Here is a 17,083-nt window from a genome sequence, read left to right as displayed (position 1 = left end):
GTTTTCAGTGTCTAAGAGCCAGGGAGGCCGGCAGGTCGAGGCTGTTTGAAGTAGTGAGACGTACTGATAGTGTCGGACTGTACCTTTCTCCGCCATCCCTATCCTACACCTCCATGGCACCTGGTACGGTAGGGGATCGTCCCTTAGTTGACACTCGCCCTGTACAGGGCTGGCAGAGGTGGAGCAGGGGTACTGCCTGGCTCCTTAGACCGCTGCCAATCAACGCCTGTCCTGGACGCCCGCAATCTCCTCCGTCTGTTTACATTGGCAAGCTTCAGACAGATTGGCTGACTTAAAGGGCAACAACAACCAGGGTTGGGCTGTTATGGCGACGTATTATCGCCATACCGGCAGTCGCGAGTCATGACCACAGTCAAATGCCACATCACCGCTGAGTCATGGTAACTAGTCTTCTCCAAAACTGCGCTCTGATGCCGCTGATGGTCATTAATAGCCTACCAAACTTCCTAACAGCCGGTCGCTAATGGCCTGGTAGTCAGTGCTCTGTTTTTCCTTCGAATCACGCTGACATAAATGCAATCGGAAATTGAATGAAGTATTTGAGAGCCCTGGCAATCAGAGTTTGAGCGGGATAGGATCACCTATTGGGCAGCGAGAGCCAGCTCCTCATAGCTGGTTGACGCGTGGGATGAAATGTGTTCCTATGAGCCCATGTTGCTCAACATTTTTATAGGCTATTCTATGCAATTGCGTGAGAAAACAAGAGTTTTGATGGCCTCTATTGAAAAGAGGAGGATCCCACCTTTGACTTACTCCACATTTTGTTGTTGTTACAGCCTGAATTCAAAATAGATAAAATATTTTTTTCCCTCACCCATCTACACACAATACCCCATAATGAGAAAGTGAAAACATGAAAAATTAAATATCTAATTTACATAAGTATTCACACCCCTGAATCATGTTAGAATCACCTTTGGCCGTAATTACAGCTGTGAGTCTTTCTGGGTAAGTCTCTAAGAGCTTTGAACACCTGGATTGTACAATATTTGCACATTATTCCTTTTAATATTCTTCAAGCTCTGTCAAGTTGGCTTTTGATCATTGCTAGACAGCCGTTTATAAGTCTTGCCAGAGATTTTCAAGCCAATTTAAGTCACAACTGTAACTAGGCCACTCAGGAACATTCACTGTCTTCTTGGTAAGCAACACCAGTGTATATTTGGTCTTGTGTTTTAGGTTATTGTCCTGCTGAAAGGTGAATTTGTCTCCCAGTGTCTGTTGGAAAGCAGACTGAACCAGGTTTTCCTCTAGGATTTTGCCAGTGCTTAGCTCTATATTCCATTTATTTTTATCCTTAAAAAAAACTCTGCGGTACTCAGTGATGTGTTGTGTTGGATTTGCCCCAAAATCATTCCACTTTGTATTTTAATTTAGTGCCTTAGTGCAAACAGGATGCATGTTTTGTAATATTTTAATTCTGTACAGCAGGGGTGTCAAACTCATTCCATGGAGGGCCTAGTGTCTGCTGGTTTTTGGTTTTGCCTATCAATTAAGACCTAGACAACCAGGAGAAGGGAGTTCCTTACTAATTAGTGACCTTAATTCATCAATCAAGTATAAGGGAGGATCGAAAACCCGGAGACACTCAGCCCTCCGTGGACTGAGTTTGACACGTGATGTAAAAGCTTCCTTTTCACACTGTCGTTCAGGTTAGTACTGTGGAGTAACTACAATGTTGTTGATCCATCTTCAGTTTTCTCCTATCACAACCATGTAACTCTGTAACTGTTGTAAAGTCACCATTGACCTCATGGTGAAATCCCTAAGCGATTGCCTTCCTCTCTGGCAACTGAGTTAGGAAGGACGCCTGTATCTTTGTAGTGACTGGGTGTATTGATCCACCATCCAAAGTGTAATTAATAACTTCACCATACTCAAAGAGATATTCAATGTCTGCTTATTTTTTACCCATCTACCAGTAGGTGCCCTTTGCGAGGCATTAGAAAACATCCCTGGTCTTTGCGGTTGAATCTGTGTTTGAAACTCACTGCTCGACTGAGGGGCCTTACAGATAATTTCATGTTTGGGTTACAGAGGTGAGGTATTCAATATAAAATCATGTTAAACACTATTATTGCACATTATCCATGCAACTTATGTGACTTGTAAAGCACATTTTTACTCCTGAAGTTATTTAGGCATCATAACAAAGGGGTTGAATACTTATTGACTCAAGACCAGTGGAGGCTTCTGAGGGCAGAACAGCTCATAATAATGGCCGGATACGGGGAAAATGGAAGGCTTCAAACAGCTGGAAACCATGTGATTGATTGTATTTGATACCATTCCACTGATTCCGCTCCAGTCATTACCACGAGCCCATTCTCTCCAATTAAGGTGCCACCAACCTCCTGTGCTCAAGACATTTCAGCTTTTCATTTGTAAACATTTCTATAAACATAATTTCACTTTGACATTATGGAGTATTGTGTGTAGGCCACGAACACGATCTTAATTTAATTCATTTTAAATTCAGGCTGTAACACAACAAAATGTGGAAAAAGTCAAGGGGTGTGAATTATTTTGGAAGGCGCTGTATATTAGTAGGCTATATGTAAAGACCAGATTAAATTGAGAATAGTCTGATGGATGAAACTATTAAGTGCTTGTCAAATTGTGAATGAGAGGCTAATGAAGTGTCTGCAGCGGTCTAAGGCACTGCATCTTAGTACAAGAGGCTTCACGGCAGTGTCTGGTTCGAATCCAGGCTGCATCACATCCGGCCGTGATTGGGAGTCCCATATGGCGGCGCAATTGGCCCAGCGTCGTCCAGGTTTGCCAGGGTAGGCCATCATTGTAAATAAGAATTTGTTCCTAACTGACTTGCCTAGTTAAATAAAGGTTAAATAAAAATACATAAGGACGACTCAGAATATGCTATTTTGTTCTTCTGAAATAGGCTACATTTTCTTCATATAATGTTTCTTCAGACCTGCCTTAAATAAATAATGGATTTATTGTGATAGTGTAGGCTATATTAAATGGTTTTATTAGACTTTTTAAAAATGTAAATGTTCCAAAGGTCTGCATCAGTGGCTTGTGGGCGAAGCGCGGAAGCCCAGAGATGCTCGGCGTGTTCATGTTAATTAACAGTCAATTACCGTGAGACCGACAGTTATTTACATGACGGTTACCAGCTGACACAATTTCATGACCGCCACAGCCTTAACCAGGGTTGAAAAGGGGTAGCCTATAATGTCTGTGTAATGTGTTTGGTGTACAAGTGATTTACCATTGTTCTTTCAGAGAGTTAAGTTGTATTGACTTTCTTCAATTACGGAAAGGGATTGAACGATGGAAAGTCAACTTGCCTATTTAAGTTGCCGACTACGCCAATAAGTATTTACATGTAATTGGGGATGTAACATCCGTAGCATCATTTGCATGGCAGGGTATCACAACAGAACAACAGGTTGGAATTCCTGTGATATCCGAGGTCTATGGAAGTGCCTTGGCTCTCACAATGTGTTTGTTTATAAATAGTCTATAGGTCACTGTACTAATAATACTGACACTTAGATTTATTAGGCTCACATGGGCTTTTTACAATATATTACACAAGAAAACAGACAGGTTATATAGCATGTCATCTGTCATGTTTTTACTTGTACTCTTCTTCTCTGCTCTCTGTATGCTCCACTTTTCCTCTTTCTGCCCCCTCCCTCCTCTGACACGTTCCAGCTTGCTCCCTCCCTCCCTCCCTCGTTACCTTACCCTCTCACTTTCTTTCTCTTTCTGTCATTTCCAGGTTGCCACTTGGTCACTACAGACACTATGGTGAGTTTAAAAAGGGGAGTTGTTGCATGAACGTTGATGTGAGCTTATATCTGCAGGTCTTCAATGTTTCTATTTTAAGGAAGTGTTCTTGAGCTTTTCTGCAAAGTTTCTCCTATAATTGTGGGAACATGATAGTTGTATGTTATTGCATGATAAAAGGTCTGCTTCTTCTTGCTCCACATTTTATTACATTTTAGCAATTGTTTGAATAGTTTTTGCAGTATTTAGCATGCAAATGCAATTGAGTTGCAACATGTATGTGTTGAAATACAAGACATTTTATGTTTTACAAGACATTTTACATTTTATGTTTGACAGTGATGTCTGTGAGGGAATCGCTGATAGAGTGAGGAATGAAAGAGACTAAGACAGGGTGGCAGAGACTGAAGGACTAGGTGTAATGGAGCGAGGCTGCTCAGAGAATGCTGTAGAGAGGAATAGGGAGAGATTGGAGGGAAAGCAGCTGCGACTGTTAATCTCGGGAACCGATACAGTTCTGCCTGTTGTCTCTGTGTGTGTGTGTGTGTGTGTGTGTGTGTGAGAGAGAGTGTCAGAGGGTCTGTGCGTATCGTGTTAAATTTAGAGTGTCAAGTTTGATTTACATAGGTTACAGTGCAAGTAATGCTGAGCGAGAGGTGGGGCTGTATTTTCTGCGGTGCCAATAAGTATTTATAGTTTCATTGAATGTCTTATACAGTATGTGAAACTGAAAACCTTGGCATTCTTTGACAAGATATTACTCTGAGGCAGCAAACTACTGGAGCTCTACAAGTATATGGTGGTGGGAATTAAACAGTAGAGTTATAACCCTTCAGGTGTCTAGGTCATTAGAAGAGAAATAAAAAATAAACATGTAAATAAACATATCTGGTGATGGGCAAACAGAGGGAGAGAGGGGTGAAGGAGGAAGGAGGACAAAGAGAGGGTGACGAGAGTTGAAGGAGAACAAGTGGACCGTGTGTATTGCTCTCACATGATTGCACGCCAAACAATGCCGTTGCTGTGTAGGTGATCGTTTTGCATAACAATGCATGTGGTTTGTTTGTATCGTATCTAATCTGAGCGCCCACACAACCTGGTATTGAAGTAGAGAGAGCCCCGGAGAATTTTACAATGCACGTTTAATGATTTAGTCAGCTAACTCGAAAATTCTAAGATATAATTTTCTGTGAAAAATAAAAAATAAATATCAACTTCAAACACAGTTTTTTTCCCCCTCAAGGATACAACTGATTTTATTATCTTAATACCCATATAACCAGACCAGAAGAGAGAGCTCTTAGTATTTAACAAAGTTTGCTGGTCGACATCAATCAATCAATGCTTTGTTGGAATAAATGTGTGTTTAAAGTAAAATCCATAACTTTGTGTGTGTGTGTGTGTGTGTGTGTGTGTGTGTGTGTGTGTGTGTGTTAATGAATGGGTGTGTTTACTACATGGGTTTGATGTACACACGCAGCTGCCAGTGGCATGTGTTTAACAGTATCAGTGGCACTCTGACGTTCATGTTCCTCTCAGACAGTGTTTGGTAAGACATATTCATGCTTTACATCAAGGAAAAACAGTTAATGGAGGGTTTGTAAATGGTTTATAAGTAGTTATTTGTAGATTAGTTTATAAATCAGTAGTAAGCTACAATGGCTCGTTATTCTGGCTCAGGATCACCATTTTGTCCTCTTTTCTCCCTGAACATCCATCTGTTCCCTCATTTTACAATCCCTTTGACGACCCCTTCTCTTTCTCCTTCTCTCAACATGTATCCTTTTAACATTTATGTTATGTCTCTCCGCACACCCTGTCTCCCACAGCTCTCTCTCAGCTCTCTCCCCACCACCGTTGTCCCCAGCCACCTCTCCTCTCCAGGAGGATGTGCTACTGGGGGACCGAGGGTATGGTCCTCCAACCAGGAGGTGGCGCTGTTCCAGACCCTGCAAGAGGCTCTGAGGGAGATCGACCTGCCTGAAACACAGGACCTGCCACAGGGTGAGACCCGGGCTACGATCACCCGGCTGAAACGTACAGGATGACGCAGATAGAAATGTACCAGGCTAGAAAGACACCGGACGCTGTTTATTACAATCCCTATGACGTGGGAATTGTGGCCGCTCTATGACCTTACCTTTCTATCTGCAACGCTCTGAATGTTTGAACCACCTGAGTTTAAGCCCCCAGGCCAGGTGAACCTATCACAAACACTGGATCTTAACCTGCACAGAGTCACCCAGACCAAGTGAGTTTAGTACTATATGTCAATGGGCTACTAGGTGAACAGGTGTGTTTCCGTTTACTCTTACCTGGTCCAAAAACAACCCTAGGCAAGACCCTAGCTCCTAGCCCCTTCCCCTATCCCCTACCCATTTAGTGTTTGCAAAGGGGAAAGGGCCAGAGGACTATGGGGGTGTAAGCAATAAGGTCGTGGGTCCTTCAATGAGCTAAGATGACCTGCCATATTTGCTGGCCCCTATATGGTTGTTTTTGGACCTAACTTTTGTATTGGCTAACATTCATTAACTACTTTCTATTACATAGTGAAGGGCTGCACTGATGCATGGGGAATTTGACCTTGCCGCTAATGGCTGTTGTACTGTTTTCCTTCTCTTCTAGGTATGAGTCACTCTGAGCTGTGTGTCTGTGTTTTGGGATCCCCCCTCCCCTACCTCTCTCTGCTGTTGGAGGCAGGCCAACGGAGCCCAGGTACGCTAGCAGAACACAGCCAGACTGGAAATGCAACCGATGTGTACAACAGGCTGTAAATCACTCCGTTAAATGTATACTTTGGTACTTTATACCAACCAGTACCAGCTTGTGCTAACCTGTAGAAGTCTGACAGTAATTAAATGTAAAAGCCTATTTGGCCAGAGCAATAGTTAAAACATACACCCCTCCTTTCAAAGTATGTGCCAAAGTGTTTTCCAAGAGGTCTTCCAAGTGTTCCTTAGTGCCTCTCATAATGGTGTTAGCTTGAACAAGGCTTTCTTCACCATCTATGGACCTCAACTTCGCCTTGCCAGATCGCCGGGAAAATAAATGTTGGAATGGTAATCCTTTTATGGGATTCATTGGTGTCATTATCAAATAACATAATCGCCCCCTAGAGAGAAAAGCTCTGAGTCTAACAGTGATGGTTCTAATTTTAGACTGATGGCCAAAAGGTTGAGGGAAAAGATCACTAGTGCAGGTTGACATTTAATGAGATTGTCACTGCCCTTCATTACTCTATTTATACATAAATAGTCATTCTCCTTCCTGCTTTGTCTCTGTTATGACCAATAACAGACTAAAACACTTTACACTTTAGTTGACAGGCTTCTATGACTTTTGTCCTTTTTCTATATTTTCATGGAAAGCTGTGACCGGTCAAGAATCTCTCTTCCCTCCCTTCCCTTCCCCTCTCCTCTCTCTCTCTCTCTCTCTCTCTCTCTTACCCCAATCCAATTTCTCTCTACCACACTTTCCCCATTACCCGCTCCTTCTGTCCCTCCCTCTTTCTCTCTCTCGTTTACCCCTTTCACACACCCCACCCCCCTCGGTCTCTCTCTACCCCACCCATTTCTCTCTTCTTCTCTCTAGGAGATGCTCTCCTGTGTCTTTCTCCGTCCTGGCTCTCTCACTCCTCCCCCTCCCTCCTGGTCCACAAGGCTGTCACCTTTGACTTGGGAGGCCGCACTTTCCTCTCCAACTTCAACCCCCCTCGCAAGGTCACCTACTACCTGTCATGTGACCCTTGGACTGAGGAGGAAGTGACCCGGGAGACAGACTGCCCAAGCGGAGGTTCCGGCGCACTGTGTCGATTCTGGGGGGATGTTCTGACCACCAGGGTTCTGCTGCAAAAGGCCAAGATCCATTGCCCCCCGACGCTGGCCTTACTGTTGCCCCCGGGACAGATGAGACTGGATGAGGGCAGGACAGGAGGGGTGGAGGTGGTGCACCTGGAAAAGGGGGTGGAAGGAGGGATGAACTCCATCCGAAACAAGGTGGACTCTTTCCTGGAGTCTGAGGATATGAAGGGATCTGAGAGTGTATGTCCTGTTTCTTAGAGGATATTTTAGTCAGCCTTTGTGTAAAGGTACACAAATCCTCAAGCTTTCCTTTCACTTTGTGTATAGGTGGTGCTCAGGCGCAGTGGTGGGACGTTTGTGGGCGAGGCAACCTCACCCCCTGTCTACCTGTCCAGGAACAACAGGGATGAGGTCTGGGCCAAGGTAGGTTATCTCCTGCCCCAGCTCCTCCCCGGAGAGGCAGTGCTGCTGGAGGCCTACTGCTCCCCACTGAAGCCTGGGCCGCGGGTAGAGGACCGCACCTGGGAACAGTACACCGGTGAGGGCTTTGAGTCTGGGACAGATGGGGGTAGTTCGAGGTTTAAGGACCTTATTTTCATGATTATTTGAATGTGGTCCTCACATGACTTGTAAGGACTCTAGTACAATGTGATGTACTACGGCCATTACCACATCCTCTTGGTGTTATCATAGTGAAGTAGTAGTTGTTGTGTGTGTGTGTCAGACTGCAGGCCTCAGGTTCCAGACCTGTCCTTCAGACTGTGTGCCATCGTAAGTCGCTCACCTCTGGACCTGCCTCTCCTCTACAAGGTGAGCGAAAGAGAGAGAGAGAACGAGAGAGAACGAGGTAGGAGAGAGAAATGAAATATTGACTATGTGCATCACAATTTGTAAAGACCCTCAATACTGTAAACCTATAGTGTGTGTGTGTGTGTGTGTGTGTATATATGTATTTGTGTGTGTGTGTATGTATGTGTGTATATATGTATATGTGTATGTGTATATGTATATGTATATATATATGTATATGTATATATGTATATATATGTATATGTATATGTATATATGTATATGTATGTGTGTATAGATAGAGATACATGTGTATAGATGGATAGAGATACATGTGTATACAGTGGGGGGGGGAGTATTTCATCTCTGCTGATTTTGTAAGTTTGCCCACCTACAAAGAAATGATCAGTCTATAATTTTAATGGTAGGTTTAATTGAACAGTGAGAGACAGAATAACAACAAAAAAAATCCAGAAAAACGCATGTCAAAAATGTTATAAAATGATTTGCATTTTAATGAGGGAAATAAGTATTTGACCCCTCTACAAAACATGACTTAGTACTTGGTGGCAACACCCTTGTTGGCAATCACAGAGGTCAGACGTTTCTTGTAGTTGACCACCAGGTTTGCACACATCTCAGGAGGGATTTTGTCCCACTCCTCTTTGCAGATCTTCTCCAAGTCATTAAGGTTTCGAGGCTGACGTTTGGCAACTCGAACCTTCAGCTCCCTCCACAGATTTTCAATGGGATTAAGGTCTGGAGACTGGCTAGGCCACTCCAGGACCTTAATGTGCTTCTTCTTGAGCCACTCCTTTGTTGCCTTGGCCGTGTGTTTTGGTTCATTGTCATGCTGGAATACCCATCCACGACCCATTTTCAATGCCCTGGCTGAGGGAAGGAGGTTCTCACCCAAGATTTGACGGTACATGGCCCTGTCCATCGTCCCTTTGATTCGGTGAAGTTGTCCTGTCCCCTTAGCAGAAAAACACCCCCAAAGCATAATGTTTCCACCTCCATGTTTGAAGGTGGAGATGGTGTTCTTAGGGTCATAGGCAACATTCCTCCTCCTCCAAACACGGCGAGTTGAGTTGATGCCAAAGAGCTCCATTTTGGTCTCATCTGACCACAACACTTTCACCAGTTGTCCTCTGAATCATTCAGATGTTCATTGGCAAACTTCAGACGGGCATGTATATGTGCTTTCTTGAGCAGGGGGACCTTGCGGGCGCTGCAGGATTTCAGTCCTTCACGGCGTAGTGTGTTACCAATTGTTGTCTTGGTGACTATGGTCCCAGCTGCCTTGAGATCATTGACAAGATCCTCCCGTGTAGTTCTGGGCTAATTCATCACCGTTCTCATGATCATTGCAACCCCACGAGGTGAGATCTTGCATGGAGCCCCAGGCCGAGGGATATTGACAGTTATTTTGTGTTTCTTCCATTTGCGAATAATCGCACCAACTGTTGTCACCTTCTCACCAAGCTGCTTGGCGATGGTCTTGTAGCCCATTCCAGCCTTGTGTAGGTCTACAATCTTGTCCCTGACATCCTTGGAGAGCTCTTTGGTCTTGGCCATGGTGGAGAGTTTGGAATCTGATTGATTTGCTTCTGTGTGGACAGGTATCTTTTTTACAGGTAACAAGCTGCGGTTAGGAGCCCTCCCTTTAAGAATGTGCTCCTAATCTCAGCTCGTTACCTGTATAAAAAACACCTGGGAGCCAGAAATCTTTCTGATTGAGAGGGGGTCAAATACTTATTTCCCTCATTAAAATGCATATCAATTTATAACATTTTTGGCATGCGTTTTTCTGGATATTTTTGTTATTCTCTCTCTCACTGTTCAACTAAACCTACCATTAAAATTATAAACTGATCCTTTCTTTATCAGTGGGCAAACGTACAAAATCAGCAGGGGATCAAATACTTTTTTCCCCCACTGTAGATGGATAGAGATATATGTGTATAGATGGATAGAGATAGATACATCTATATATATATATATACACATATATCGATGTATGTTTATATGTATGTACGTGTGTATTTACAGAGCTATATATATATATATATAGCTCTGTAAATGTCTAACTTGGGAAAGTGAGACAAATTCCTGTAAAAAACCATATACATTAACTGCAATGTTTGTTTGAAATCCATTACCTTTTCACTAACTGCTCTCTCCTTTCCCTCCCCCTCGCTCTCTATCCCTCTCCCTCAGTTGGTGTGTAGAGTGGGTGTGTCCGACGCCCCTCTCTCTCACAGCCACTCCCTCTCTCAGTCCTTGGAGACCACCCTATTAGAGTGCGGTTTCACTGACCCTACCATGGCAACTTCTCTCCATCGCTTAGCAACGGACACCGCCCTGTCCTGCCTTCGTGTTGTCATGGAAACAGAGTCAAGCATGTCCGCGGAACTGCGTGGTGGAGCGGGTGCCCAGACCGACATGATAGGTGTGTGTGTGTGTGTGTGTGTGTGTGTGTGTGTGTGTGTGTGTGTGTGTGTGTGTGTGTGTGTGTGTGTGTGTGTGTGTGTGTGTGTGTGTGTTGACTCCCTGCCAAAGCTTTCCCTCTAATGAAGCAGGAAGCCGTGTGAGTTGATCTATGACTTGATATAGATTACTGCAGATTAATGTCGAAGCCTCTCTGAAAACATGGGTCTACTTATACCGTCACAAGTCTCACTCTGTCAACACTCCTGTGTCTCCCTGAGCTGCTGTCTGACCCTTCCACTCCCTCTGTCTCTCTACCTCCATTCCACTCCCTCTCTGTCTCTCTACCTCCATTTTCTCTCTCTCTCTCTCTCTCTCTCTCTCTCTCTCTCTCTCTCTCTCTCTCTCTCTCTCTCTCTCTCTCTCTCTCTCTCTCTCTCTCTCTCTCTCTCTCTCTCTCTCTCTCTCTCTCTCTCTCTCTCTCTCTCTCTCTCTCTCTACCTCCATTTCTCTCTCTCTCCATTCCTCTCTCTCTCTCTCTCCATTCCACTCTCTCTCTCTCCATTCCACTCTCTCTCTCTCTCTCTCTCTCTCTCTACCTCCATTCCACTCTCTCTCTCTCTACCTCCATTCCTCTCTCTCTCTATCTCCATTCCACTCTCTCTCTCTCTCTCTCTACCTCCATTCCACTCTCTCTCTCTATCTCCATTCCACTCTCTCTCTCTCTCTCTCTCTCTACCTCCATTCCACTCTCTCTCTCTCTATCTCCATTCCACTCCCTCTCTCTTAGGTGTAGACCTCCTCTTCACCATGGATGGTTACATCATCAGCCCTGTTGTCCTTGGCCTCCACCCCTCCCTCTGTCTCCGCTCCTCCTTCCCGGAGCAAGGGATGGGGCTGGAGGGATGTGACAGTGGGATAGAGGGGTGGAGTAGGGGCACCCTCCTCCTCACCCCCCTCCTCCGCTCCCAGTACTACCTGATGCAGGAGAAGACTGTGCTGGTGGTGGGAGCTGGAGGACACAGTAAGAAGTTCATTTGGGGAGCAGCCAAAAAGTACAAACTCAAGGTGAATGTCTACATGGGGAATGAACTAGTGAAAGTGAATACATCGCCGCAACAGACTTTTCAGCTATTTTAGAAGTGCATTTTACTGCATTGCAAAGTCTGATTAAATGACACATTAATGGTTACTGGTTAGCCAGTTATGCTAATGTGCTGAACTGACCTCACCAACTCCTTCCCCTCCAATCAGATCCTGCTGGTGGACTGTGACCCCGCCCACTTCGCCTCCCAGTTGGTCGGCCACTTCCTGCCCCTGCCAGACCTGCCCGACCACCGCCGTGACGACCAGCACTGCTCCCGCATTTGTGATTGGTTGTTGTCCTCTGGGCTCCGTCCTGATGGCTGCGTGTGTTTCTGGGATGACTGCGTGGTGCTGACGTCTCTGGTCTGTAATAGGCTGGGGCTCAGGGGGCCTCCCCCCGAGGCCATCCGCATCGCGAAGGAGAAGAGCCGCACCCACAGGCACCTCCTGGGCTTACTGAAGTCTACTGGGACTAACCTGACCAGTGTTGAGCAACCCTCTGGTCAGGCGGATGGCCTGGTTGAGTTTAGAGAAGGTGAGAGGAGAGGAAGACAGCGCAACGGTATGGTCAACGGCATGGTCAACATGGAAGGGGATAGCATGAGAGCTATGGCCGATTTTGACAGGGGGGATCTCTTCAATGAGGCAATGGGCAAACCCGACACTACCGCCCCTACCTCTTCATCCGCCTCAGCTTCCTCATCCTTCTCACTGTCCTTTGGCACTTTCCGGCCCTCCGCTCCCCTCCTTTCTCCCTCCCCTTCTTCCTATGCTGTTCCCTGTATCCATGTGGAGAGCGCCCTGGATCTGGAGAAGGCAGCCAGTGGGGGGGAGGGGGGGCCTGGTGGGGCCAGTGTAGGGGTGGTGAGGTTCCCTGCCGTCATGAAGCTGGAGTATGGGGCCGGGGCGGTGGGCGTGAGGAAGGTGGGCTCTCTGGAGGAAAGCCTGGCACACTTTGAGAGGATCGGAGGGGACCTCCGCGAGGAGACAGACTACCCTGGCATTGGCCTGGGCTGGGGCAACGCCATGACCCTCATGGAGTACGTGGGAGGCACAGAGCACGACGTGGATGTGGTACTGTTCGAGGGGCGACTGGAGGGCGCTTTCGTGTCCGACAATGGCCCCACCCGTGCCCCGGCTTTCACCGAGACGGCCTCCCAGATGCCCTCGGGGCTGGCGCCGGACAAGCGCGCTCAGCTGATCCGCGCAGCGCACCACGCCTGCCTGGGCTGCGGTTTGCAAGACGGCGTGTTCAACGTTGAGCTGAAGATGACAGAGGTGGGCCCGAGGCTCATCGAGATCAACGCCCGCATGGGCGGCTTCTACCTGCGCGACTGGATCCGGCAGCTGTACGGCGTGGACATCCTGATGGCCGCCTTCATGGTGTCCTGTGGGGTGCGTCCATGCCTGCCCTCGGCCACAGCGCTCCCAGCCAGAGGCCACTTTGCTGGGGTGATGGTGGTGGTGTCCCAGCACCTCCAGGCCCTGAGAAGCACAGCCAGCCCTGAGCGCCTGCGAGGGCTGCACCAGGACGGGGCGCTGTGGCTGAACGAGCTGGCTGAGGAGGATGAATTGATCTCTGGGGAGTACGAGGAGCCCTTCTGTAATGTCGGCGTGAGAGACGCCCACAACGCCGCCAACGCTCGCCAGCGCCTCCTCGCCCTCTGCCAGGGGCTAGGCCTGCACTGTCCTCCACGCTACGACCTGGGGTACTTCCTGTCCCACTTCAGTTAGACAGGAAGTCAGGTGGGAGAAGCACCCGGGGTTTGTTCAGGAGGGTGCAATGTTTAGATTTTACTCACAGATCAAAATAATACACAAATCGATTCCTTATTCTGCATGACAGAGAAGCATATGTGTTTTAGTACTGTCTAAATGTTTGTTCCTAACATTGGACCCTTCTGAATAGAACCCATGTTTAGCACGTGTATGCTTTGTGCCGGTGGGTTTTTGTACTAGGGGTAAGGGTTAGTTTAGTTAGCTTAAAAGGTACATCACAGCAAGAAAAAACACTCATGTTATATCAAAACATATCTCACAACCTTTCAATTTTTCTCACTTAAATTTTAGGGACCATCTCAGGAATACAATACAAGTTTCAAAAAGGTATAATCTTCAGTGATTGGAGAGAATAGGGTATGGGTGTCTTATCTATCTAACAGGGTTCAGGAAGTGATTTAAATAAAACAATTGAAAAACGTTTTAAATAAATAGCTTCTACTTCTCATTTTATTGAAGTCATAAAAAAAAAAATAGAGGCCCTTGGTCAAATTATTGAATTAGAATGTTGGTTAACTTCCTGAATTGACAGCATTCAATTCGAATTGAACCCAACCCTGCTATCTATTAGGTTGTGGCATCAGCAGTCTACTCTACTGGGTCATTCCACAAATTGAGTGCCTTTTGCGTCCCTTTGATATTTTAAGTAGTGCACAAATATTGAATTTTAAAAGCCTGTCATATTAAATGAAGTGCCATTTAAAAGTCATTTCTGAAGATTATTTATTTCATGTAATTAGTGATTCATTTTAAGTAAAAAAATATAAAATATACCAATATTTAGCGACCATCCAAATGCTAATGACTACAACGCCCCTCATCACAACAAGCGACTTCAATGATGGCAGTCTCATACTAAAGTATGTAGGGAACGACAGAGCAGCGGAATAATTTAGTGTTGGTCGTCAGGCTACAAAAAACCCTGTCCCTGATTTTTAAAGTCAACCCTGTTACCTGAACTGAACTCTCGTTCTAATTGGTGAAACTATTCATTTTGAAATATATAAAACAGATGAGCTGGTTCTATTCTTTTTGGCCATTTTCTGGTGTTTGTGGTGGAAAATTTAGCTGGTTGAGCTTAACATGTCAACCCTGTTACCCATAGATTAATCTAACGTAATAGGCTTATTAGAAACACCTGAGTGGCGTTTCTTTCTTTCTGGTCCTGATGGGGGGGGAAACTGTCGGGGAGGTCCTCTTTGGACTGTTGAACCAGTCCAGTAAATGTGGAGGAGTTAAGATGTCGCCGTGTTAACGTTGAAAAGCAGAAGTCGCAACACAGGCCCTCTTTCCATTTCCCTGAAAAACGGATGCATCCGTTTAACCGACCCCGCAAAGGGTGCCCATAGAGAGAGACAATTTAGAAGAAAAAAATTGGGAAGCTTGCATACAATTGCCCCTCCCTGCTGCACACAACAAGCTTCCATTCCCCTGGTCACAAGGGGATATATGGCTGATTTTTTTTAAGATGAAGTTGTCAACCCTGTTACTTTACTAGGCACTTACTATAGTCGTTTGTTTTGAGATGGGGATGTTTTTCATTAAGTTGAACATGTGCTCTTTATGACAATCTTAAAATATATGAAATACTTTTTTTTTGTTCACTAAGTTGCACTACTCAAAAGGCACCTAATTGGTGGAACGACCCTACTACATTATAATCCAGCCATAGACGTTGATTAATAGCCTGCACACTGAACACATAGCAGTCCAGGGTTGGAACGGGTTTGAGGGGGTCGTTATATTACACATACAGTAGGTCAGTGTCGTTAGCTAAATAGTTACATGAAGGAAGAGCAGAAGAAGATGGAAGATTTTGAGGAAGGGGGTTTGAGGAGAGCAGTGCAATAGCTGGAACAGGTGGACAGGGGTGCTGATTGCGGAACCTTCTAAATCTTGGCTCAGAGGTGATGTCTGCGGGGTCGGCGAGTTTGAACTACTTGGAAAATGTGGAATTCTGGAACTCTGCCTCGCTCATTTTTAGTTAGATGTCGTGTGAAGTTCATGTCTAAATTAGCAAGGTTGAGGTGAAAGGTTGTTCCACCCCAAAATAAGTAACTTAAAGAGTACGGAAATGGAGATTTAATTACTCCACATACTCACACCCATTTTCCCCCGGCTTAGCCCATAAAACAGTGTGTTATGGAAGTCAATTAAGGCAGTTTCACCATTGCAAATGCGTTGACCCCGGAACAAGACCTCATCTTGGCAGTTAGTGTCTGGTGTGGCATTTGCGGTCTGGTGTCAGGTGTACTGAGTAGGTTTGATGAAACTGAGATGCCATCCCTCAGTACCCCCCAGACAAGGGTTACAGTAGTCAAAAGGTTAAGGATTTCCTGCTTCTTCTGTTTCTGATTGTTTATGTATTTCTGAGGTAATCTTTGGGAATTATATAGTAGCAGGCACTTCTGACTTTTCTTCGAAAAGGAGGTGTGACAGGAAAGTTAAGGATAAAACAACCGAGCCAGATTACATCACTAAATCCAAAACAAATTTTAAAAAATCCGCAAATCCAAACTTTTGTATTAACTTAATGTGTTCATGTTGTCATGTTTTGTTAATTGCTTTATTTGTTAAGTTTCAGTGCATCTGATTATGAATGTGTTATTGATATGTAACATCACAGATATGAATGTAATTTTTAGATTAACACATTGTTTTACAAATATATGCGTCATAAATAATTTAACCATATGCGAGCAATGGAGAACAAGGCCTTAAAGTTAACACAGATTTAAAGTGATTTTTCTGTTCCTTAGTTATATTGACAAGCAATAACTGGTGTGGAAATTACTTTTTCTTTAACAAAGTTTTGAATCAAGATCAAGTGTTTTGATTCAGCTACTGTTCTGATTCAAATGTAAATGTGCATTTCCTGTGTTATGTAAAATACAATAAACATTCAAATCAACAGACTCTTAACTTTTCTTTGTTTGTTGACATTTTTTTAATGAAATGGATGTATTAATTAAATACATCTGTAAGCAGAGCTTCAACGCACCATACAAACCCCCTGTAGTCTCAAACCTGTTTTCTCTACTTTGTGTAGATGGGGTGATGAAGAGGTTAAATGAGTCAGAGTTATTTTACTAAGTGAAAGAGAGACTTGTTTTTGCTTTTGTTTATTTTCAATAGTCTGGAACAGGTTTGCCGAACGGGTTTTCCCCGACTTCTCTCTCTTTGTTGTGCTTGTTTTGAGTCAGATCCAGCCCTGTTGCTAGTAGTGACTGTCGAAACTGCTTCAGTTCAGTTACACCTCAAACAAATCACACCGGTTGGTGGAACAAGCTCCCTCACGACGCCAGGACGGCGGAGTCAATCACCACCTTCCGGAGACACCTGAAACCCCACCTCTTCAAGGAATACCTAGGATAGCATAAAGTAATCCTTCTAACCCCCCCCCCCTAAAGGATTTAGAT

General features: G+C 45.0%; 1 protein-coding gene across 5 annotated transcripts; it reads left to right on the top strand.

The window, feature by feature from the left end:
* Positions 1 to 17: 17 nt before the first annotated feature.
* LOC115174048 (carnosine synthase 1) lies at positions 18 to 16,579 on the top strand. 5 transcript variants are annotated; one of them, XM_029732683.1, is made up of 10 exons: positions 18 to 123; positions 3,773 to 3,801; positions 5,610 to 5,784; positions 6,406 to 6,495; positions 7,372 to 7,820; positions 7,908 to 8,118; positions 8,305 to 8,390; positions 10,590 to 10,821; positions 11,590 to 11,867; positions 12,054 to 16,577. In XM_029732683.1, exons 1-10 carry the CDS (start codon positions 114 to 116, stop codon positions 13,617 to 13,619), a joined length of 3,126 nt encoding a protein of 1,041 aa, XP_029588543.1. In that variant the 5' UTR covers positions 18 to 113; the 3' UTR covers positions 13,620 to 16,577. The 5 variants fall into 5 exon arrangements, with proteins under 5 accessions (XP_029588543.1, XP_029588535.1, XP_029588561.1 ...); XM_029732675.1 differs by having other exon boundaries at positions 25 to 128; positions 3,706 to 3,801; XM_029732701.1 differs by having other exon boundaries at positions 43 to 128.
* Positions 16,580 to 17,083: the final 504 nt, after the last annotated feature.

Source organism: Salmo trutta, chromosome 3 (assembly GCF_901001165.1).
Source record: "Salmo trutta chromosome 3, fSalTru1.1, whole genome shotgun sequence".
NCBI lineage: Eukaryota > Metazoa > Chordata > Actinopteri > Salmoniformes > Salmonidae > Salmo > Salmo trutta.
This window is presented reverse-complemented; position numbering and strand designations above follow the sequence as displayed.